Source organism: Phodopus roborovskii, unplaced genomic scaffold, assembly GCF_943737965.1.
Source record: "Phodopus roborovskii unplaced genomic scaffold, PHOROB, whole genome shotgun sequence".
Lineage (NCBI taxonomy): Eukaryota > Metazoa > Chordata > Mammalia > Rodentia > Cricetidae > Phodopus > Phodopus roborovskii.
The window spans coordinates 10,579,584-10,602,923 of NW_026126448.1; the positions used below are offsets into that span (position 1 = coordinate 10,579,584).

Consider the following 23,340-nt stretch of genomic DNA (forward strand, 5'->3'; position numbering starts at 1 on the left):
AGAGGGTACAGTAGAGCTCCTTACCCAAAAAAGGCTTCTTCTGTTTCCGAGCCCAAGCAATTGCTTGAATTTTTCCTTCTGTTCCCCGAACACCAAATCCCCCTGGAACCAGCACTCCACTGCAGAGAGGACACAAAGCAACTTCCCTTTTCCACTAATCCAGCCCTCAGTCATACCAAAGACTGACAAAACACTGAGCTATGCCCCCAGGGTCTGAGTCTGTAACTGGAAGATTATGGGTACAATTTCTGTGCTTATAAACAGGATGAACTTTGTTCATGGGCTCCATCATATGAATAGATAATGGTCTATCATGATGGTGCTGGTACTGCCCTTGACCCTAGTTCATTATTTATATTTCTTTTCAGTATAGCCCAGGCTGGCTTAAAACTCACAAGCCTCGTAAGTACCAAACTATTTCCTAAGCATCACATTCCTCAGGGTTTCACTGCTCCTCATTTTCCATAGGGGCCTTTTCCTCCTCAGCACTGTGCCTCACTGACCAGGCATTTGAGCAGCAGCTCAGAGTCTCATAACACTGAGTGCTCTAGTACATTCAAACTTCCCAGTAAAATGAGGACATACATCTTCAGATCCAACCATAATGTTGCACTTTTACTAGGCAGTCTAACCATTAAAAGACATTTTAGCGGACAAATGACCTCACTAGGCACTGGATGCACAGGTCTATCTTGATTGGAATAAACACCATGGCAGAGAAGGCTACTTACTGAGCACTGCAGAGCTTCTGCCATGCCTCATGGTAACGTACAGGTTCCTCCTGCAGGGTGCTGGGCTCCAGGTCTGTGGAATCAATGTACTGGAGCACCAGGCAGGGAGAGAACAGAAGTTATGAATCCAACCATACTAACTTTCAAGTAACATTAACTATGTTCCATCTTCCTTAATTTCAGTTCTAAAGTGAACATAACTAAATCCAATAATTCAGTATTTAATAATTTAATAAATATTTTAATTAAGGATCCCCTTTAAAATTATTTAACCGTCAAATCCCATTCTACACACTCCAGAGTATTTAGATCTTGCAAATAAGCCACTAGGAGAGACTCTATCCTCTGTTCAAAAGGCAGTCTCCACAAGCCATCTCCACTGAGGTTTTTCCATTTTTTCCCATCTGAATCAAAGTATGACTTAGAAACAATAAATATTTGTCCAATGTACCCTTTAATGGCTAGTTTTATGTCAACTTGACACAAGCAAGGGGAGGAAGCCTCAGTTGAGAAAATGCCTCTTGAGATCAGACTGTAGAAAACCCTATGGAAAATATTCTTGATTGGTCATTGATAGGGGAGGAACCAGTCCATTGTGGGTGGTGCCATCCCTGGGCTGGTGGTCCTAAGTTCTATATAAAACACAGAACGAGCAAGCCATTGAGAACAAGGCAGTAAGCAACACCCTCCCATGGCCTCTACATCAGTTCCTGCCTCCAGGTTCCTCCCTTAATTGAATTCGTATCTTGAGTTTGATAATGAACTGTGATGTGGCAGCATAAACCAAATAATCACTTCTCTCCAAGTTGCTTTGGTCATGGTTTCATCACAGCAATAATAACCCTAAGACATAACCCATACACAGGCATACCCCATGAAGATGGTATATTCCCCTGAAAACAGAAGACACCCCATGAAGACTATCACCCAGTTAAAGATACAGTGTCATTGTCCTGAAACACCCTTTCACCCTGAGGACAGCTGCTCCTTGCTTCTCAATTCCAGACAACCACAGGACTGATTCTGTCACCAAAGGTTGGCCTTGCCTCTTCTATAACTCTATCTTTTTTAAAACTCTCAGGCAACTGTACTGGCCTGTTTGTCCTTGGGGGTTCTGACACAATATGCTCTCAGCTGCAGCCACTAAGTGCATATTCACTATATTCCCTTTTAAACGAGTCCTGCCTACCTCCCATCCTTCTCTTTCTCTCCCTCTGTGTCTCTTCCTCTCTTCCTTACCTCCTCTCCCTTTTTCCTCTCCTGCTGCTCCTGTCCTCAGAGGCTGGTCTCCCCCTCTTCTTTCCCCTTTTTATGATCCCTTTCCCTAATTTAAAAACCAAACCAAACAAAAACCCTCTACTTGAACCCTATTGCATGGCATCTTTTTCTAGTGTGCTGCTTTTTATAAAGCGTCAGTCAAGACTACACACTTGTAGTCTTGAGTCTGGCTTCTTTTGCTCGGGCTATCTGACATCCATCAAAGCTGCACACAAACACTATGAATGTCTGTTCCTTTGTATTACAGAATCAATTTCCACTGCATAAATACATCACACTCTACCCACTGAACTGCTTTAGACATTTGAGTTGTTTCTAGACTTGAGCTGGCATAAAATCTTTTAGTATTGTTTTTAGTTTTGTTTTTCATACCCTAGGCTAGCCTCTACCTATCTTATGTAGCTGAGAATGACCCTGAACTTCTGATCCTCCTGTCTCTACTTCCCAAGTGCTGAGATTATAGGCATACAGCACCATGCCAAGTTTTATGAGGTGCTGAGAACTAAACAGAGATTCATTGAATGCCAGGTAAACAAACACTCTACCAACTGAGCAATCTCCTCAACCCACAACATTTCCACTTCTCTTGAGTAAATACCAGGGTATGAAAGCATAAGGCCATACTATTCTACTCTGATATGAAACTGTCAGGCTACTTTCTAAAGCAGTGCATCTTTAACACCTTCCTGGCAGCATGCACAAGGTCACCTGTCCTCTCAGCCACCCTTGTGGGTATGTGCAGCCAGCCCACTGGAATTCATTTGCAATTACTTCTGTGAAAACCAAGTGCTAAACATCTATCCACATGCATGTTATTTTACAATTTCTTTCCTTGCCTCTACCTCTCCCTTTTTGGCAAGTCATATATATTCCAAGCTGGATTCAAACCCAAATCAAAGTATGAGCATTTTAGCAGTTCTAGGTTCTAATACAATGTGGCTGAAAATGACCTTGAAGTTCTGATCTTACCTTGCTTGATCCATCCCAATTTTGCTTGACCTAAAAACTGCTCAGATTATACCAGTTTATTTCTTACAGAATCCTCCCTTCAAATCTTTTGGATTTTTTTTTGGGGGGGGGGGGTGAGGAAGCTATTGTTCCTAATCTCCCATTTAATGCAGTTACTTTCCCAAATCTCAGGACAACATCTGTGTTGTTCATGTCCTCCCCATCATCTATAGACCCTCTCTAGTTCACAGTGAATTCAATAGTTCTACATCCCCAGGCCCTTGGACACCCTTCTTTCCCTCTGCCTTCCCAAGCCCTTTTCAACCTCCTCAGGGGCCTTCCTCTCTCAGATATCTACCAAGGCAAGTGATCCTCTTTCCTAGGTGTTCCATGTCTGAGAGCTTGAATATTCTTAAAAAGCTGGGGCTTTTAATTATTTTCTCTCAGCCTCCACCATTGAACACATGGTGGCCACAAGGTATCACTCTGTAGTGGGAACCTATCTGCCTTCATGGGTCCTGGGCACCAAGCTCTTATTCACTTCTCCTCCATCTCCTTGAAAAGCTCCAGCCAATGCAAGAACAACAAAAGTTCTAAATGGATCAGCTAACTTCCAAAGGAAGTGACTAATCCAGCAGTTACTATATAGCAGACTCAATCTTGACAGTTCCCATTTATTTAGCTCTTAATCACAGAAGAAAGGGCTATCACAATCCCCTTTTAAAGCAAACCTAGGCAGGAGATGATTAATATATCCAAGATCACACAGCATGTGGGCAACAGAACCAGCACCCCAAGTCTGACCACCAGCTCTTAAATCTGTGCCTTTAACTACAATACTTGATGGGAACATGTACTGACACTGCACCAGAGCAGCTACTGGGAATGGGGTCTTAGGCGCAAGCACCAGCAGCTGTGCACTTCACCCATGTCCACCAAGCCCTCCCATTCCATAGGGACTGACACTCAATAAATGTTTTCAATGTGTAAAACACACACACACACACACACACACACACACACACACACACACACACACACACAAGCTATTTCAATTTACTCCTTAGTTGTACCTACACACCCTTCCTTACCTTGATCTCCAACTTGTGGTTAATAGCCAATGCAGAATGCTCTAGAGCTTTAATGACAGAGGCATACGAGTCTGAGAATTTGGTGTATTTACCAACAAGAGCAATAGAACAGGTCTCCAGCAAGCGATCATATCTAGCAAATAAGGATCAAGACAGTTATTTGCAACATCTACACCATCATGAGGCTGAAATTACTTCTGCAGGAGGAAACATGCCTGGGAAGATGATAGAGAGTATCACCTTAGTACTATTTGCAGAAAAGGACCCTCAGATCAAAAGGGCAGTCTTGGAAAAAATAGGATTAGAGTGAATGAGATAGCTCAGTGGATAAAAGCACTTTGTCACACAAGCCTCACAAGCCTGATGATCTGAGATCCATCCACAGTGTAAAGAAAAACAGACCCCCCACAAGTTGTCCTTTGACCTCCTCCATATACACTGTGGCATGCATACACTCAGCACACAAACATAACGAAAATAAATAAATGTAATTTTAAAAAAGTCAACCCCAAAGAGCAAATAAAATCTACATAACAATTCATAAGTGTTAATGTGATAAGTCAAATAAATTATGGTGCAGTCACAAAGATGCCTGTCCATATTCCTTAAAATATTCCATTTTAAAACATTGTAACTGTGGTAGTTTGAAAGAAAATGGTCCCCACAGGCTCACAGGGAGTCACACTACTAGGAAATATGGCCTTGTTAAAGTAGATGTGGCACTGTTAGATGAAGTATATCACTGGGGGCAAGTTTTTCAGATGCTAAAGCTAGGCCCAGTGTCTCAGTCTCTTCCTGCTGCCTTTGTAGAGGCTCTCCAGCACCCAAGAATGCCTGTGTGCCACAATGCTTCCCACCATGATTACAATAAAATAAACCTCTGAACTGTACACCAGTCCCAAACAAATGTTAAGAGTTGCTGTGGTCATGGTGTCTCTTAACAGCATTCTATTGCTAAGACAATAACAGACTGACAATGTTTCATGCTTTATGAAAAAAGACCATTAAAAACTATAGGCTATTTTTATACCTATATGCAAATGAACACAAAAGATATCCATATAGATGGCCAAAAACCAAAAAGGAAACTGTGCAAGTAAAACCAGCTATTACAGACTATGTTGTGCGTACATACAATGTCATCACAGTTATTTTCCAACTACAGTTTGACTAACCCTGCTCTAGGCAATCTCAGAAATGAGACACCCTCAGAGCTTTAGGACAAGGTGGCAGCAATCCACCCATGCTCAGCCCTTTCTAATTGAGTGAATGGCATGTTCCCAAACACAGCTTAGATATCAGTGATATGACTCAGGAGTGCAGCAGCCAAGGCTAGCATTCCTGTAGACTCTGGGAATATATGTGCCCCTTGGCCACTAGACTGCTGTTGAGCTGATGAGAGTGAGTATGGCACAATGTTGTAATCTGAGCTCATTACCTGGAGTCCTAGTACCAGCCTAGACGGGTCCCCTCCTCTGCTCCTTTGTTAGCCTTCTGAACATCTCTTCCTATGGTAGATAGAGCCCCCACAAAAGACTAAGGCATGCATACAAAACAACTTATGACAAACCTGTCTGCCATCTCTTTCCATTTCATCAGCATTTTTCGTGACTGTCTCTCAATAGGAAGGTCAAGTCTCCGAAGAAAATAGTCTACAACCCCTTGCTCTTCTAACAGCAAAGGTACCCGGTAGATGGATGAAACATCATGAACACAGATAACCTGTTTTTAAAAGGGGGGGGAGAGAATTTAATAAAAATAACTAAATACAGTTACATCTACATGATCTTAAGGGGGGGAAAAACTTTAATTTGAAACCAAAAAAAAAGAAAAAAAACCCCGGTGATTTTTCTAGAAAAAGATAACCTTTCAACTGATTCAAGAATAGAAAATAAGTGGAGACTATTATGAACATGGATACAAAATCCTTTTTTTAAAAAGCCAGATGTGGTACATACCTGTAATGCCTGCACTCAGGACGCTAAGACAGGTGAAGCATAAATTGAAGACCAGCATAGGTTATCTCAAAACAACAAAAATATGCCCACAGAGGACCATTCCTGAACCCTGATAGCTTAAATCTATGGTTTTCAAACTCAGCTGTACAGAAGAATCTGAGGGAATTTATAAGAATTTCTAAGTTTATACTGTACCCATGACCACACAGGTCCAAGTCTCTGGAAGAGGTAGGTAGGAGGCTTCCAGCTTATCCCAGCGTGCAGCCAAATTTGAAACCCACTGCACTAGGGCCATTTTAAAGCAGAATTTGGCTTCTCTACCATAAGGAATCTAGATTTTAAAAACAAATACAAGACATGAAAATAGAAGGGGGTTCACATAGTAGGGAAAAGACAGAAAACCAACAGGAAGTGGGAAACAAGACATTTTTAAAAAGTGGAGGAGGAAGGGATAATTCAAGCCAGGTGGTGGCGACACATGCCATTAATGCCAGCACTGGGGAAGATGAAGCAGACCCATCTCTGCATTCAAGGCCAGCCTGGTCTACAGAGCTAGTTACAGGACAGCCAGGGCTACACAAAGAAACTGCCTCAAAACACCAAAACTAAGCAAATAATAAATAAATTCAGTCAAAGTTCATGATATATACTGTGGAAATGTTATAAAGAAACTGATCCTTCTGTACAATGAGTATATGCCTATAATTAGAGCAATACTGAACATGCTACATGAACACATTAAAGAGGAGAATAAGATGTCAGTGGATATAGGCAATAAAAATTCAGAACCTGTGCATGATAAAATTGAGGTAAATTAAGAATATTAGCCAGACGGTGGTGGCACATGCCTTTAATCCCAGCACTTGAGAGACAGAGGTAAGTGGATCTCTGTGAGTTCAAAGCAAGCCCAGTCTACAGAGCTAGTTTCAAGACAGCCAGGACCGATACACAGAGAAACTGTCTCAAAAAAAAACAAAAATATAAATAAGAATACTAGGAAAAGGGGCTGCAGAAATGGCTCAGTGGTTAAGAACACTGACTGCTCTTCCAGAGGACCCAGGTTCAGTTCCCAGCACCCACATGGCAGCTCACAACTGCCTGTAACTCCAGTTCCGTGGATCTGACACCTTCACACCAATGTGGATAAAATAAAGTTTAAGGGAAAAAAAAAAAAAAAAAAAAAAAAAAAAGAATACTAGGAAAAACATTTTGAAAATATAAAATACCCACAGTCTAACTCTTAAAACTCCTGCTTACTGTTAAAAGAACAAGGGAAAATGGTCCTTGTCACTATTCAGAGATCCTGGTGATGTCACTGATTATAGTCAAACAAAAAACACAATGTCTTGAAAATCTAAAAGGAACTGCTACTACATGCATGCATCACGACTGCCTGTGTGCGTCCATAAAAAAATAAGACGCACAGTTTAGTAGGATGCTAGATTATAGATCCAAAGAAATCACCATGGTGCCCCACATGTGAGTCATTTAAATAAAGAATACAATTTTTAAAAATATTATTCACTATAGTAATAAAAATTATGAAGTCATACATAATCCTAAAGCTTATAAAGCAAATCTTACACATAATATAAAAAATGATGATCACAAGATAGCCCTTTCAACAGGGCTGGAAACCTAGATACCCATACATGAAAAGATAGTTTAGCCAGGCGTTGGTGGTACACGCCTTTAATCCCAGCACTTGGGAGGCAGAGGCAGGTGGATCTCTATAGATTCGAGACCAGCCTGTTCTACAAGAGCTAGTTCTAGGACAGCCTCCAAAGCCACAGAGAGACCCTGTCTCGAAGAAAAAAAAAGTTTATGAGATCAGCCTGGTCTACAAGAAAAGATAGTTTGTCACTCCTTATCTGACACTATACACAAATACTGATTCAAAATGGGTCTGGTATAATATAAAACTTTGAGAAAATTGAGGAAAATCTTCAAGACCATAATTAAGCAATTTTTCAATAGCCAGAAAGCAGCACAACGCACAAAAGAAAACCCTGAACATTTACAAGTTTCTGTGCTCCACTAAGAGTATTAAAAGCAAGCCAGAGGCTGAAAAACACTGCACATCATACCTGACAAAAGACTACATTCGTATTAACTTCCTACAACTTGATATAAACAACCCAATGTTGTTTATATTCAAATCTTTGATAAATGTGGAATATTCCTCAGTGAATAACAGTAAGGAGTTTTCACAGCTTTTCTTTTTTTGTTTTGGGTTTTTTGGGGTTTTTTTTGTTTTGTTTTGTTTTGTTTTTTGTGGGGGTGGGGGGGACATGTCCTAGAACTAGCTATTTAGGCAGGCTGGCTTCAAACAGATACACCTGCCTCAGCCTCCCAAATACTGGGATTAAAGGAGTAAGTACATTGCCATGCCCAAAGAATAATTCTTATGAAAGTCAATTCTGCTAAATACAGGAATCTCCCTCCTCTTCACTTGTGAAGAAACACCTAAAATAAATAAAGTATTCAATAAAGGACCACAGTGGGAAAAAAAAAATGAAAATCATTCTGTGTGCCATGGGTTGAATGTGAAGCAGAACCTAAGTAGGAGACCCCTAGCTTAGGAGTCACACAAGGAACCTGACTCTAGCCCCAGATACCTTTACCCCAAGGCCTGAGAGGTCCTCGGTAAAAGTCAAGGAAATTTCCTCTGGCTCCATGCATGACTATGTTGAGCCAATGATCTGAACTGCCCCTTTAACCAAATTCTATAAGTCTCATTAAGTGTACTGCTCTCATTTTAAAGCCCATTTTGCTGTCCCCAACCAGGTTAGCTGGGCTCTACTACTTGCTCTAACCCTCAGTCATGGGGCAGTAAAACAAACTCTACATATGCTCATCTGAAAACTCCTTGCCTGTACCTTTCTTCTGATCTCCTTCAGCCAATTCTGAGTGTTATGATTTCCACAGGGTTGGTTTGAGGCCTCTCAAGCGCCCAATATGGCTGGAGGATTGGGCCCAAACTGTCATAACTGGAAGGTGCTGTGAAACTCAGGTCTAGGAAATCCTTGACTCATTGGAAATCCTCCCCTAGAAGGAATTAAGACAATCTTCCTATAACCCTTGAATTCCGACAAGGAACCTGGTCCCTACACCTCTCTGCGGCCTGGACAAAAAGTTGATCTTTGCAACCTCTGCACTCTACTAGCTGCCACCATGGAACCTTCCCATATCTGTACTAAACTGTTTAAACTCAGTCTCCAAACTATAATAAACCTTCTTTCTTTATTAAATTAGTTGCCTCAGGTATTCCACTGTAAGAATGAAAAGCTAAAAGAGATCACTTGGCTGTTAAGAACATTGCTATTCTTCCAGAAGACCTACGTTCAAGTCCCAACATCCACAAGGTACCTCACAATCATCTGCAACTGCAGCTCCCAGATCCAATGCCCACTTCTGGCCTCTGCAGATACCAGGCATGCATACAGTATACAGAAATACATGCAAACAAAACAAAAATTTTAATAAATTTTTTAAAAAATCCCAACGCACTGACCAATGCCCTAATCTCCATTTATACCCACTAGAGTTTCCATAAATAAGCACCATACTTAGACATCACAGGATCCATTAACATAGCAACAGATTAAAATGCACATGAGAGCCACAATATCCCAGACACTGGACACCAGAAACGTAAAATGGATGCATGTGTACACATACATCAAGGGGAATACAATAGACTCACCACCAGAATATCTGAGACATACGAGCAACCCAGAGAGGGAAGTGATTAGCCTCAAGGGTTAAGAACGATGTGGTAAAAGTTTTTCATAAGTACTTAGGCAAGGGCCAGGTGGTGGTGGCATACATCTTTAATCCCAGCACTTGGGAAGCAGAGGCAGTTAGATCTCTGAGTCCGAGACCAGCCTGGTCTACAAGAGCTAGTTCCAGGACAGGCTCCAAAGCGACACAGGGAAATCCTGTCTCGAAACCCCCCCCCCCAAAAAAAAAGAAAAGAAAAGGACTTAGGCAAATACAAGAGAGGGTTTAGCCTAGAACCCATATTTGATTTTGGGTTATGTACCCCACACACACACACACAGGTATTTGACAACCTTGTTCCTTCACTTGCACACATTATGCATACACACCCATCTTCTAACAATGTACCCAGTAACCTCCAATTCCCTCAACCCCAAATCTGTACCAGGCTACATGTACTATCATCTCTGAGCAATTTTGGAAATTTCCCTGCCAGTGAAGTTATAACAACCAAATTTATACCATTTATATTGAAAAAAACTCCTAACATATGTGGGTATGAAAAACAGAAGGACTGATCTGGCCTGAACTGGTTTGGAATGTGCATGCTTAAGACAAAACTGTATCCTCTAGCATTCTTTTTGGGAGAATCCCCTATTTACCACCTTATAAGTATGTATAACTGGATTTACATATGATTAAAATCAGATGCACAGTGGGAAGAGACATGCAAACCAAGAGAAAGTATATGATTTATCTATCAATCCAAAATAAACCCTTTTGTATCTAACTTCTCCTTATCTTAAACTCCACAAAAGGAAGCTCTGAGCAATAATTAGGTCCTTGAGTACTCTCACTCATGTGGCACATGGTCAATCTTCAACCATTTAGCTCTAAAGTTGGCTTGCTTCCTGTGCAAACCTATGTAAGACTTTATTCCAATTTTTTGGTAAGAGGACAAAAACCTAAAAACATCTGGCACAGACCCTGAACACTGGCAGGTAACACTGTCCTAGCTAGACTCTTAGTAATAAAATGAACAAGAGGAAATGCTGGGCAAACAAAAATAGGGGATCCTGGTTCCTGAATAGGAATTACCAATCACAAAAGCAAAGCAATGGAGACACATGCCATCATCTGAAAAATTAAGGCTAGACAAACATAAAGTCAAGGCCAGAATAAACCACAAAGCATGACTTCATCTCAAAAAACAAAGGGCTCAGGATGCTCAATAATAAGAGTATTTGACTAGCATGCACAAGGTCCTGGATACCAAGAAATAAAGTGGGACCCTAGAGAAACAAAGACGTTCACCCCAGATGGGGAATAAAGAACAAGGAAACAGGGTCATACAATGGTGGTGCACACCTTTAATCCCAGCACTCAAGAGGCGGAGGCAGACATATCTGTGAGCTCCAGGACAGCCAAGTCTACAGAGTGAGCTCCAGGACAGCCAGAGCTACACAGAGAAATGCTGTCTTGAACAACAACAAAAACAAAAAGGAATTGGAAAAGAGAGGAAAAGGTTGTATTAAGATCTAGGGAACAGTCTTCTGTCACTAACTGACACAGTAAGAAATCTTGACAAGTGGATCACAGTCAAGGCTTTACACAATTAGAAGTAAAAAGCCATTTCAGAAGTGAAATGTACGTACTTGTTCAGGTTCCACATGGCAGAACATTGATATTTTCTCTTTCACAGATGTGTCAAGAGGATTTGAGCACCTGCACACCACCTAGCAATTAAGAAAACAAGGAACTTGGTTGGAGCAGAAAGAAGGGTCAAAGTAGGGCTTTCCACAACTGGCATTAAATAGAAGTAACGCTCTGAGATGGATGAAAATGTCAGTTCTAAGCACAGTGCACATGATGCACCACTTTGTTTTCAAAACTAAAACTCCTACATCCCAAATAGAGCATGAGAAACAGGGGGACATAGTGAACTACAGGGGCTAACTGGTTTTCTCCTCCTCCTTAATGTCCTTGGGAGGAATGAAGAACTATAAGAAGACACAGTAAGTACAAGGTTTCACACATGACAACAAGAAAAATAACAAACTCTGGTCCCACTCAAAGCACCATTTTCTCCATCTACACACCTGCTGACTAATGTCCAGCCTGCCACAGAGGCCAGACTTTAATTAAATGTGAGCAATGAAACTAACACCAGGCACTGAGGGAAACCTTACCAAGTCTGGGGAGAGCCCAAGTCCTCTAAGCTCCCGAACACTGTTTTGGGTGGGTTTTGTCTTTTGTTCCCCCGTTGAACTTGGCTGTTTTACAAAAGAAAAAAAAAAGTGGTTCATTTCTCTGACAGTTTCCAAGTATGACTTTTCTCTAAATCTCTAAATGGAAAATTTGATTGTACAATTCAGCCTTGATTTTTACTGAAGTTACACATGCATATATTTTAGAGTCTAATAGTTCTGTGGAATTTGGCTTAAGAGACAGTATTACACAGCCTTCCTCCCACTCTCCAAACTCTACAAATAATGGTTTTTTTTTTCTAACTATATTTAGGGCAGAACTAAACCAGGGTGTGGTCCACACTAAAGACAAGGGTTGCTGTTGAGCTCTGGCCCCAGTCCATGACAATTCCCAAGTCTACTGCCATATTTTATTGGTACATATCAGCACTTGTCTAAGGAATGCTCTGTTGATCTCTCTCCCTTCTGCCCCATAGCACTGGGCACTTTTCAATATTTACAGTAGTCAATGAAGCCATGTACCATACTTTTGTCTATTGTAAAGTATCTTTAGTTTCTTCCCACACTTAAGACAGATCTTCTAGGTTTAGAGTTCTCAGTTGTAAAGAACCTTCCTTTAGAATGGTGGTTCTCAACCTGTGGGTCATGACCCCTTGGAAGTCATATGACCTTTCCAAAGGAGTCACTTAAGACCATCACAAAACAGGTATTTCTATTACAATTCATAACAGCAGCAAAATTACAGTTATAAAGTAGCAACAACAGTAATTTTATAATTGGGGATCACTATAACATAAGGAACTGTATTAAAGGGCTGCAGCATTAGACAGGTTAAGAATCATTGTCTCAACAATGTTTAATGCAATAGTTTCACTTTCTTCTAGTTCCAGTTCGGCCCTACTGACTTCATTTTCCCTCACGTAGGGCTTTTGAGGCTTTCTGTTCAATTATTCTATACTCTCAAAGCTATGAACCTTAGTACTGTCCATTTTACACTTAATATACCAAGCACTCAATGGGCTCTTCCCATCTAGAAACTGTGTCTTGAAGTTTCCTTGTTCAGATCAGAGGTCAGAAAATTCTGTAAGGAGCCAGATAATAACTATTTTAGGGGTCAGCCTTGCACCATGGCTCATGCCCATTACCTGAACACTTAAGGAGGATTTTAATTTCAAGGCCAGCCAGCAATCTAGACTACACAGGTCTAGACCACTTTGAGCTACATTATGACACATCTATCTCAAAGCCCATTATTATTACTACTGTCATTATTTTGACCTTTGTGGACCATATGGCTTGTCATATAAACTCAACTTTGTAGTTTCAGCATAAAAGACACATCAACCAAGGAATATAGATCTATTTCCATAAAACAAGACTTTTTAAAAATAGCCAATCAGGGGCTCGGAAGTTAAGAGCATTAACTATTCTTCCTGAGGCCCTGAATTCAATTCCCAGCAACAACATGGTGGCTCACAACATCTATAATGAGATCTAATGTCTTCTGGCCTGCGCAAACATGCAGACAGACCACTACATACGAAATAAATAAATAAATCTTACTGTGCATGCCTTTAATCCCAGCACTCAGGAGGCAGAGGCAGGTGGATCTCTGTGAGTTCGAGGCCAGCCTAGTCTACAGAGCAAGTTCCAGGATAGGCTCCAAAGGGATACAGAAAAACCCTGTCTCGAAAAACCAAAAAAACAGAAAGAAAAAAAGCCAAACACCTTAGCCCCAGTACAACCTGACAGTCAGTGGTTCAAACGACATTTTCCTCTTCATTTCTTTGTTCTAATTTTTAGGATATCCTGCTATACATAACAGATCTACACCAATTCTCTCCTATTCTGTCTTTGTCCTACTTCCTGAGTATTTCTTCAGCTTCCCTCCTTCTTACTTTCATCTGTTTTATCTAATTCTTACATTCAATTCTTTCCTATCTCATCTTCCTGTCTTACAGCATTCAGTTCCTGCTGAGCACATGAAGTTACTAGCTCCTATCTAAAAGCAAACTACAAGTTCTCTGTAAGGGACAGGCTGGTGATTGGTTAGCCTGAGGGACAGTGTCTTTTCCTAGCTAGTCACACATAACAGAAGTCTCAGACTTCCCATGTGGAGGGACCTAGCCTGGCTCTGAAGACTCTGAGAACCAATAGGCAGAAAACGGCAAGCACCTCAGCAACATAGCTCTCAACTGCCCACAATGTCTGCTGTCAAGAAACCTTTTCCAGAACTATCTTATAGCAAGAAAGAAACACAGATGCCTGACTGGGCACAAAAGCAAACAAGTATGGGTAGCCTTTGCAGTCAATCTTATCCTCATCCTACTCCCAGAAGAACTTAACACTGCCCACCATGTGCCTCTGGAGGGCCCACGGGGCAAAAAGGATGGCTTCTCAGCTCTTCCTGCCACAGGTGCACACCCAAGGCTGCTCAGTTTTTATGTATTAGTGTGTTTTGTGAATTTCTTATTTTTAATCACTGCCAACTCATCTCCATGCTTTCTTGAATTTCCGTCTTAAAAAAATTATTTCACTCTGATTTTGACAGACAGCAAAGACAAGCATACCTATTCAGACTACCATCTTTATTACAACTGTCCTAATTCATATTTCAAACCTTTTCCATTTAATCTTTCAAAACATGGACTGGCAAAAAGGCTTAGCAGGTATGGGTCACATATATTATCCACCCCTCTACACCCACCAAATAAATAAACATAAAGCATGTGATTTTAATAAGCTCACAGAAGTTCTTTATTTCCTATTTCTTATATCTCCAGTATTGAAAGCTTAGACCTAAACTGTATGTCTTACCTGAGGAACCAGACTGACATGGATATTACAAAAGTTTTCCCTCTTGACCTTGAACTGGAACTGTCGGAAGGCCTCAATGAAAGGCATGCTTTCAATGTCTCCCACTGTGCCACCAAGCTGAAAAGACACACCATCTCAGAGATTAACACTGAATCTCTACCATTCAGTGCCCAAATTACAGTGTAACTGCAAACTCCTAGTCTTGTAGAATGTCTTCACAGACCTGCTTTGTGCTCAAAGTTGATACTATTAGGGATTCCTGATTTCCTCAAGAATATTACCTAAGCATTTTAAGAAAACAGTTGAGTTTGAAAGGGACCAGGAACCAGGTGATGGTGGTACATAACTTTAATCCCAGGATTTAGGAGGCAGAGGCAGGCTGATCTCTATGAGTTCAGGACCAGCCTGATCTATAGAGTGGGTTCCTGGGCAACCAGAACTACACAGAGAAACTATGTATCCAAAAAAAAAAAAAAAAGGAGAAGTTCCAGGAATTAGACTGTAATTCTTAGGTATTGTTCATTCACTTGAGAGCCACAAAGAATAAACAATCAAATAAATAAATGAAATCTAGATGTGTCTTCTTAGTTAAGTATAAATAACTTTTCTAGTGAAAACCACCAGTTACAACAAAACTGTTGAAACTTCTGAGCAGGGATGAACAGACTGAATAGAAACAAATTAAAGGAAGCTAGTAGGGTAAACTCTGGCAGAGGCAAGCAAAGGGCTGCCAACATCAAGAAAGGGACAAAAATGTGTCCTGCCACTCTGAGTAGGTGTTAGATGGTCCAACACACACTGAAAGGGAGCATCATTAGGGAAAATGTTGCTTCCCCTATATACCATTCTACCTGCTGCTGCACACTACATGGACAGAAATAGAAGGTTGGGTTTTCACTGGGCATGATCCTATTGGTAGCTAAGGAGACGAATGACTGAACCAGTTCAGAGGTAAGAATCATACCTCAATAACACACACTTGCGGCTCCAACCCATCTTCATCTACAGGTATTAACGCCTGTCTCATCACCCACTCCTGGATTGCATCTGTGATATGAGGGACAACTAAGAAAAAGAAGAGAAACCTGTAATTTACATTTGCCTTTCAATCAGCATTTGTGAAGGTAAATACATTTACTATTAAACTGACAGACTTTTCTGCCTAAATAAACAAGCAATGGGATATAGGTGTACTTTTTGCTTACTACAAGCAACAGGATCATAAGAATACTTTTGATGTGCCTTTAAACGACTCAATAAGTCTTTGGGCTCATACTTCCCCAGGCCTCCTTTCCAGATTTCTAGGTTGCTGCTAGAAGCTATATGAAAAGAATAAAAAACAGCCATGTGAAAAGAATGAGAAGAGTAACTCCCTAAGTACCTCAGAACACCTGCCCAGTGCAGTCTATTCTTCTGGCCACACGTGGACACAAGACCATGTGACCACCCTACAGCTCTCAGTTGAGGCCGCAATGGGTACATTACACCTGACCACGTTTCCAGGAGCAAGCCAACTACCAGAGCCCTGTGCCATTTGTTTCCAGTTTAGGCAAAGTGTAGACAATCCATTGCAAGAGACATAACAACACAGCAAAGTAGTAAAGGGCACAAGACCTAGGTTCAAATCTCAGTTTACCACTCACCAGCTGTGGCTCACTCAGTCTATTACCTCTTTAAGGTTGGGCTCTCCATCTATCAAGTAGAGGTAATTGCTACATCTACTTGTGAGGATATCTTACAAGATAGCAGCATCCAGGACTCAGTAATAACCAGCTACTGTGGGATACTTTTTAGAATCAGTTGTTGGACTCAAGAATGCATTCCCTAAAGTATAAAGGTAACTGGAATGATCTGTGGTTAAGTACCATAGATATCCATTATCTATGCCACACACAGCAGCAAGTGATCTACAAACACTAATCAGAATTCACTACTCCGTGTATAAACTCCTCAGTACTCAGTGAAAGCCTTACACAAGACCCACTACAGTTTGGAGCCTGTGCACCTGTGCTTCCTCCTTCACTCTTCTTGACTAGTTCCTAAGCTCAAGGTCTCTCCTGGAGCCTTAGCAACCTTATGGAGTGAGTGAGTGAGTGGCTTTCCCAGTCATGCTTTCTAGCCTTGCTCTTTATTTCCTTTCCCATCTCTTATCAGACATCTCATTTAATGTGTTTTGTCTGTCCCATGGCCAACTAACATGAGGACCTCAATGATCCCTTCATCACATATGCTGAGCACCAGTAAGGGTCTGACCACAGTAGGCATTGCATGATGGCAAGTAAAGGAACAATTACACTAGAACTACAAACTGCAAAACCAACATAACCTTATTTCACAATAGACCCTCTCTGTCAGAAAGGTGGAGCAGCACCATATTAATGCAGTTTTAATTCTTAACAGCTCAATAAGCATAAGACTTTGCCACCTCCATTTTACAGGAGAAAATCGCATCTCAAAAGGATACAGATTTTTCCTTCCTGTGTTCATAGGGCTAGTAATTAACAGAGTCAAGCACCAAATTATGAAATTAAACAAGAATCTGGCCAGGGCAGCCCCAGGCCAGAGCCAGGCTGAACCTTAGTTCTCAGTGCAGCAAAGTCAAATCAAATCCAAATTTGCTCTTATAACTCAGAGGAAAGCAATAGCCCAAAGCGGAATACTGTCGTCCCATTAGATCAATGGTGTCTCAATGCCACTTTTTCAAAGCAGGGAACACTGTTTCCAAATGACTACTTACAGAGAATTCCACAATAGTTTACAGGTATCAGCTGAGCTGGTAAAAACTCAAGAGGGCCCAGAATCCTACTTCTCAGACTCCCACCTGCACCCACATGATACAGAAAAGCCTAAAACCCAATATAAGCAATGGAATCTCGTTTCCTCATCACTTACACAAGCCACCAGGCATAATGCCTCAGTTAACTGCCTTCCCTGATCAGCATGTAAAAACAACAGCTCTCTGGACTACAACCATGCCACCATGCTGACTGACAACATCTATATATGCCATTACTAGAGGAACAGCACCTTTCTCAAGTTATTTTGAGTGAACAATCATACACTTCTGAAATTCCAACTAAAAGGGTATTTTAGTTGACTAAATACTGAAATCACATAAAAATAAATTTTTATACTCAAAAGAAATAAAATTTGCTAATAGCTTTTGCCTTAAAGGTTAATCCAGTCTTACCTTGGACAGTTTTCCCCAAGTAATCTCCTTTACGCTCCTTGTTAATGACATACTGGTATATCTTCCCTGTGGTCAGATTATTGTCCTTGGTGAGGCGGATATCAAGGAACCTTTCATAATTTCCCAAGTCAAGGTCAACTTCTCCACCATCATCCAGCACAAAGACTTCTCCTTCAGTGAAGAGTGAACACGTTCAAGAAAATGAAAAACACAATTGCCATGGTGCAATTTCAATCTTGAAATATAAACATTCAGATGGAACAAAGTCTGCACAACCTGATTTCAAAACAAGGACATCATTTCTAGAAAATAAAATGTCACAAAAGCAACTGCCAATTATTCATCAAAAGAATGCTTTATGCTTCCAGTCTGAACTCACTCTTTATTGGGAATAGTTAAACAGAATGGGAGAAAAACCCAGCAATGAAAGCTATGGGTGAAGGGACTTTACAGTAATACAGGATCTTGAGCAATAGAACTACCCAAGCAGAAAATGTTCAAGAACAGAAGCAAGATGATTCAAAATTCCTATGACATATACAAAGAAAGGCTGTACTGATTTTAAAAGCCAGCTTCTTGAGCTACATTTTAGTTCTAAGCAGTTATTCAATAGTCCAAGTTGCCCCATTCCTTTGTTTCATGTCTATTCTTTGCAGCTTTATGGTGGAAATGCTGCCTAGAATTATTCATTCCCACCATCAAAATAGGGGACCAGCTCATCTCACCCTTCAGAGAGAAAAACCCATCCTCTGCTCAAGAACTTTATATTAAAACCCCTCCAAAGATGAGTGTGCAGTGCTGGCATGCACAAACCCCTCTAACTGAGGGAACAACAAAAAACTCCTCTAGTATATGGCTCTTCTGATGCTAGTTATTATTAACAGCAGTATATACCCTTATAAGATAGGAGGAAACATATAGAAGGCACACAAGTTCTTAATGAGTTCCAATGTTTTGACAGGTCCTAGCTAGCCTTAAACAAGTAGCCCAGGTTGGCCTTGAGTGCTCATTGTGTAATTAGTCCATGCTGGCCTCAAACTTGTTCCTCAGGCTCCTTAAGAGCTAGGATTACTAATACAGGCCTACAACACCAGACCCAGCTTTAAAGTATGTTTTAACATTGCTTCTCCAAATAAACAAAGAATACTGGATATGCCACTCATTCATCACACCATAATATGAATTTAGTAACAAAGAAGCAAAATGTTATCTTTCACCCTTATTCAGTTTCAACTTTCATTCACTTCCAAAGATCCTCATTATAAATATCATTCAAACTCCTGCAACAAAATAATTCCCAAGCTTACCCATCCTTTAAGTCTGTACTTGTTGCTTTCATCCCTACAAAGCAGCCTGCTCTATTTGAAGGACACTTGTTATAACAGGGCCAAAAGCTACTCTCTTATAGCTTCTACTTACCCATGCAATTTCTAAAGACTCAGGACACAAAACAGCATATTTGCTCTTCTCAAATATGTTACAGTTTTCAAATGAAATGGGAAAATTTTCATTCAGCTGCCACCACTCCCACCTGGCCCCCACACTTCACATCTATTATAGAAACTCTTCAAGTTGTCTATTAAGACAGCTGCTTCCTTTTCTGAGAGAAAAGGCATCATTCTATTACATTCATTCTAGAAGGCAGGAAATGGAAGTCTGCAAGATGTACACCTAATCCCCCAAGAGCTAGCATGTTCTTCCACAAACAGTTACTATTTAGAAGAGAAAAATATGCAGTTTGCTTACCATGCTCATAAGGAGAGAATGTTCCTGCATCAATGTTAATGTAGGGGTCAATTTTAATTGATGTTACATGTAAGCCACATGACTTGAGTATTGTACCCACACTACTCGCAATGACTCCTTTTCCAATGCCTGATATAACACCACCAGTAACTAGGATGTACTTCATTTTCCTTTTTAACCTAGAAAAGAAATTTAAATATAAGCATACACATACTTATATACATATATCTTACAAATAAAGCTTTATAGCTAGTTAGCCAGTATCACTGCCAAACACAGAGATACCAGGCAAGTGTCTCAATATTTCCCTTATTGGGGGTGGCGTGGGGGAAATCACAATCTTGAAAGTGCATCCCAATTCTCCTTGAAGAATGTTTTTGGCTAAACTATCACACAGAGAGAACAAAGCTCCTCTAAGTTCTAGAAGACTGACCAACAGGAAAAAACTGCTAAGCACTTAAAAGAAGGCATACAAAATCCCAAGAACCCCCAGTTCCTTCAACTACATGTAGTTCTCATCTGTATTTAGTAAATTGCTTCTTGGCAGCAGTCTCTCCCAGGTATGCCCTAAAGAGATGACAAAGGCTGAAGGAAAGAGAACTTGTGAAATAACCCAGTCTGAAGCACACAGAGATTACATTAAACCCATAGAGTAGTAAGGTACGGTAATAAAATGGATGCAAGGACAGCAGAGTCAACAAGCAATGAGATAGTAGTGACATACCTAAAGACCACATTGATCAGGAAACCCAAATGCCACCAAAGAGAAAATGCAGTCACCAAGTGGCAGGAAATGCTTACTTTAGCTTGGAAAAAACACTGTCCTCCTCTAGAAACCCTCTGTGTGAAATTAAATTAAAACAAAATAAGCTAAGAAACAAGGAAAACTGAGTTTTTCTGGAATCATTTCCAAGCCCCACTCCTCCCTGGAACAGGAATGAACACATTTGACAAGGAAATCATGTTTGAAATACCTTTCCCCATCAAATAGCAAGGAATATGGTATCCTGCTTTTCTATCCTCTGCTGCAATGTTTCAAAAATGTTCCTGTAAAATACAATCGGATTATCCAGAAAAGGGTCTGACTGGGTGTGGTGCCTGTAAAGGGGCACTTGGGATGAGGAAGGATGCCTCAAGTTTGAAGACACTCTGATCTACATACATAGAGACCCTATCTCAAAAGAGGGAGGAGACAATGAGCAGAAAAATCAAAAGGAATGCTGACTAATCTCTAACCCTTCGGGACTGTTCAATACCTTAATGTAGATTGTGAACACCAAAAAGAGTATACGGCACAAAGCTTCCTCAAATTAAATGATTATTTCGGACAAATACTCATTACCTCACAACTAACTCCTTATTAACTCATGTATACCAAATTTGGCTATATTTTAGATATGTCCTAACCTATAATACCTTACTAAGTCTATAGACTAGACACACTGAGTAAATTTCTGAAGTTCCTAAACACTCAGCCACTCCCAATGAGTTCAGAACAGGTTACTACTCCAAGAATCTCATCTTGCCCCAGTCACAGTGACTGGCAAAAAATATTCCAACAACCACAAAGATCCAGTTGGAGAGGACCCGTTCCCTAACATTTACAGACTATCTACCATGGGAAAGCTACTCACATGCTGTGGGCACCACAAAACTAAGTCAGATAAGGATCCGCACTTCAAATTGCTAGCGGTCCAGTCAGTTAAAACATTTAAAAATAAGTAACAGGGTTTGAGGGAAGGAAGCAGAGAACACACCAAGGCTCTAAAAGGGAAATAAGAAAGCCCACGTTTCAGTGACAAGACCAAGGTAACTACTGGGGTCCTTCAGATGGCAGAGAGGGATGACCCGGAGTCAGGGAGGACCCAGGCCCTTTTGTTTTTGAATCCCTGCCTTGCAATGGGCCTTAAAGGCTGACTGACCGAACCAAGCTAAAGAATGGCAAAGCGTGAACAAGCAGGTGAGCCCAGAGGATGCACCGAGAAAACAAGATGGGGGCAAAGGGATGGATGGGGCAAAGGGTCAGCTCATGGGCAAAGATGAATGCCCACAATGAACTTTTTCCGCAAAATGACAAGGCACAGAAGGTTTTCAAGCACAGAGTCAATATAGATCAAGACGCACCAGAGAAATTCAAAGATGAGAAACTTGAAAGCTTTAAAAAAAAATGTTGAAGCTATGAAAGTAAGCTCAGACTCCACCGCCAATGGTGCTACGATTTCAATCTAGCCCCCGGAGGCGCCTGATGCCTGCCAGCCAGGGTTCGCTCTGCCGTAAAAAGTGGGACGAGGACCACCGCAGCACTGGCGTCACCGCGCTGCTGAGAATTCAAAATAATGAGTGTGAACCCAAGTGGCCCACGCTGACGTAGACGAACTCCAGAACGCCAGCATCTTCGACCCGGACTGCAAAGGGCGACCGCGGCCAGGCGGCCTGGCCCGTGAGGCCCAGCGACAGCCTACGAGCCCCCCTCCTCCCGCGGGGTAGGGCCGGAAGGCTTCACCAGGCCGCCAGCCCGGCCCCACCACAGGCTGAGGCCCAGGGAGGGTCCTCCGCGGCGGCCCTCGGCGCCCTCCACCACCCCAAACCCGGCAGCCCGGGCCTCCCGGGCCGGCCCCCTGTCCTCAAGATCGGCCACGCGGCCCGCGCGCGGGAGCCGGCACCTCGAGTTGCGAAACTGCCCGCCCCACTCCCGTTAGAGACGCAGCCCATTGGGCAGGACGCCCGGACGCCTCTCCCCTGATTGGTGAGGAGAGGCGTTTATCACCCCGGCGGCGTGCTCCGCGCCGGGGCTCTGTCCGCGCCACAGGCTCCTGCACCGGGAGCCGTTCCTCCGGGATCCCTGGAGTCAGCCTACCTGAGGCCGGCTTCAGAGTCTCACGCCAGCGACAACTAAGCCGACGCGGGCGCGGCAAGGTTCGGTCAGCCTGTGCTCGGCTCGGCCGCATGCGCCAGCCGTCTTTCCGAGAGGCGGGCTCGAAGCGGTGCGCACGCAGAGGGCGGGGGCGGGGCTAGGGTGCGCATGCGTGGGCGCCCCGCCCCTCCTCCCCACCCCGGGGCGTGTGGTGTGGTCGCTGCGGGTGGGTCTCGGATGCGGCGGCTTTTTGCTGACCTCCCCGCCCGAGGTGTGGAAGCTGCTGCGAGACTCACGTCTGCACGGCCCACTTCGCCTCGCCCCGCAATAGCCGGTGGGCGCTCTCGTCGTCCGCCTTCCCTCGGCCTGCGGGCCAGACCATCTCGTGGTCTCGCCCCGCGCGGCCTCCTCCAGGTGCCGCTTCACCTCCCGCTCAGGCCGGGCCTCTCGGCTTCAGCAGCTGTTAGCTTACCCTTTCTCACAACGGTCACGAGATTAGTACCGAGCACCCATGTTCCCAGAGCTTCGCGCACTCCCGTAGACCCCGAGGGTGTAGGGAGGCAAAGGGGCCCGCTCCTAGCAATTGAAAGGGATTTTTACAGATGCCTCCTCCTGAAATGCTTGAGACTGGGGGAGTTCGTGTTCAGCGGGTGGTGATCACGTGTGTGGCATTGGGGCGGAAAGGGGGCTGCAGCAGCGGAGACGGATGTTGACTGGCAAGAACAGAAGGGAAGCAGTAGTAGAAAACGAGGCAGGAAAAAAGGTCTGTGGTCTGTGTGCACACTCCAGGTGAGGCC

General features: G+C 42.4%; 1 protein-coding gene across 3 annotated transcripts in view; it reads right to left on the reverse strand.

Moving 5' to 3' along the window:
- Nucleotides 1–22,661, reverse strand: part of Ctps1 (CTP synthase 1) — a 30,496-nt gene extending 7,835 nt beyond the window's left edge. Inside the window, exons 1-11 of one of the 3 annotated variants that reach the window (XM_051188678.1) lie at nucleotides 22,547–22,661; nucleotides 19,690–19,868; nucleotides 17,944–18,114; nucleotides 15,718–15,818; nucleotides 14,754–14,870; nucleotides 11,919–12,002; nucleotides 11,385–11,465; nucleotides 5,619–5,770; nucleotides 4,049–4,181; nucleotides 732–820; nucleotides 25–119 (exon numbers count right to left, since the gene is read on the reverse strand). In XM_051188678.1, the coding sequence (XP_051044635.1) occupies nucleotides 25–119; nucleotides 732–820; nucleotides 4,049–4,181; nucleotides 5,619–5,770; nucleotides 11,385–11,465; nucleotides 11,919–12,002; nucleotides 14,754–14,870; nucleotides 15,718–15,818; nucleotides 17,944–18,114; nucleotides 19,690–19,855 (1,189 nt within the window). In that variant the 5' untranslated portion in view covers nucleotides 19,856–19,868; nucleotides 22,547–22,661. Of the gene's footprint in view, nucleotides 1–24; nucleotides 120–731; nucleotides 821–4,048; nucleotides 4,182–5,618; nucleotides 5,771–11,384; nucleotides 11,466–11,918; nucleotides 12,003–14,753; nucleotides 14,871–15,717; nucleotides 15,819–17,943; nucleotides 18,115–19,689; nucleotides 19,869–21,813; nucleotides 21,902–22,050; nucleotides 22,098–22,546 lie in introns of those variants that run through there. The other 2 variants (XM_051188677.1, XM_051188679.1) reach the window with 2 other exon arrangements.
- Between the last annotated feature and the right edge of the window lie 679 nt (nucleotides 22,662–23,340).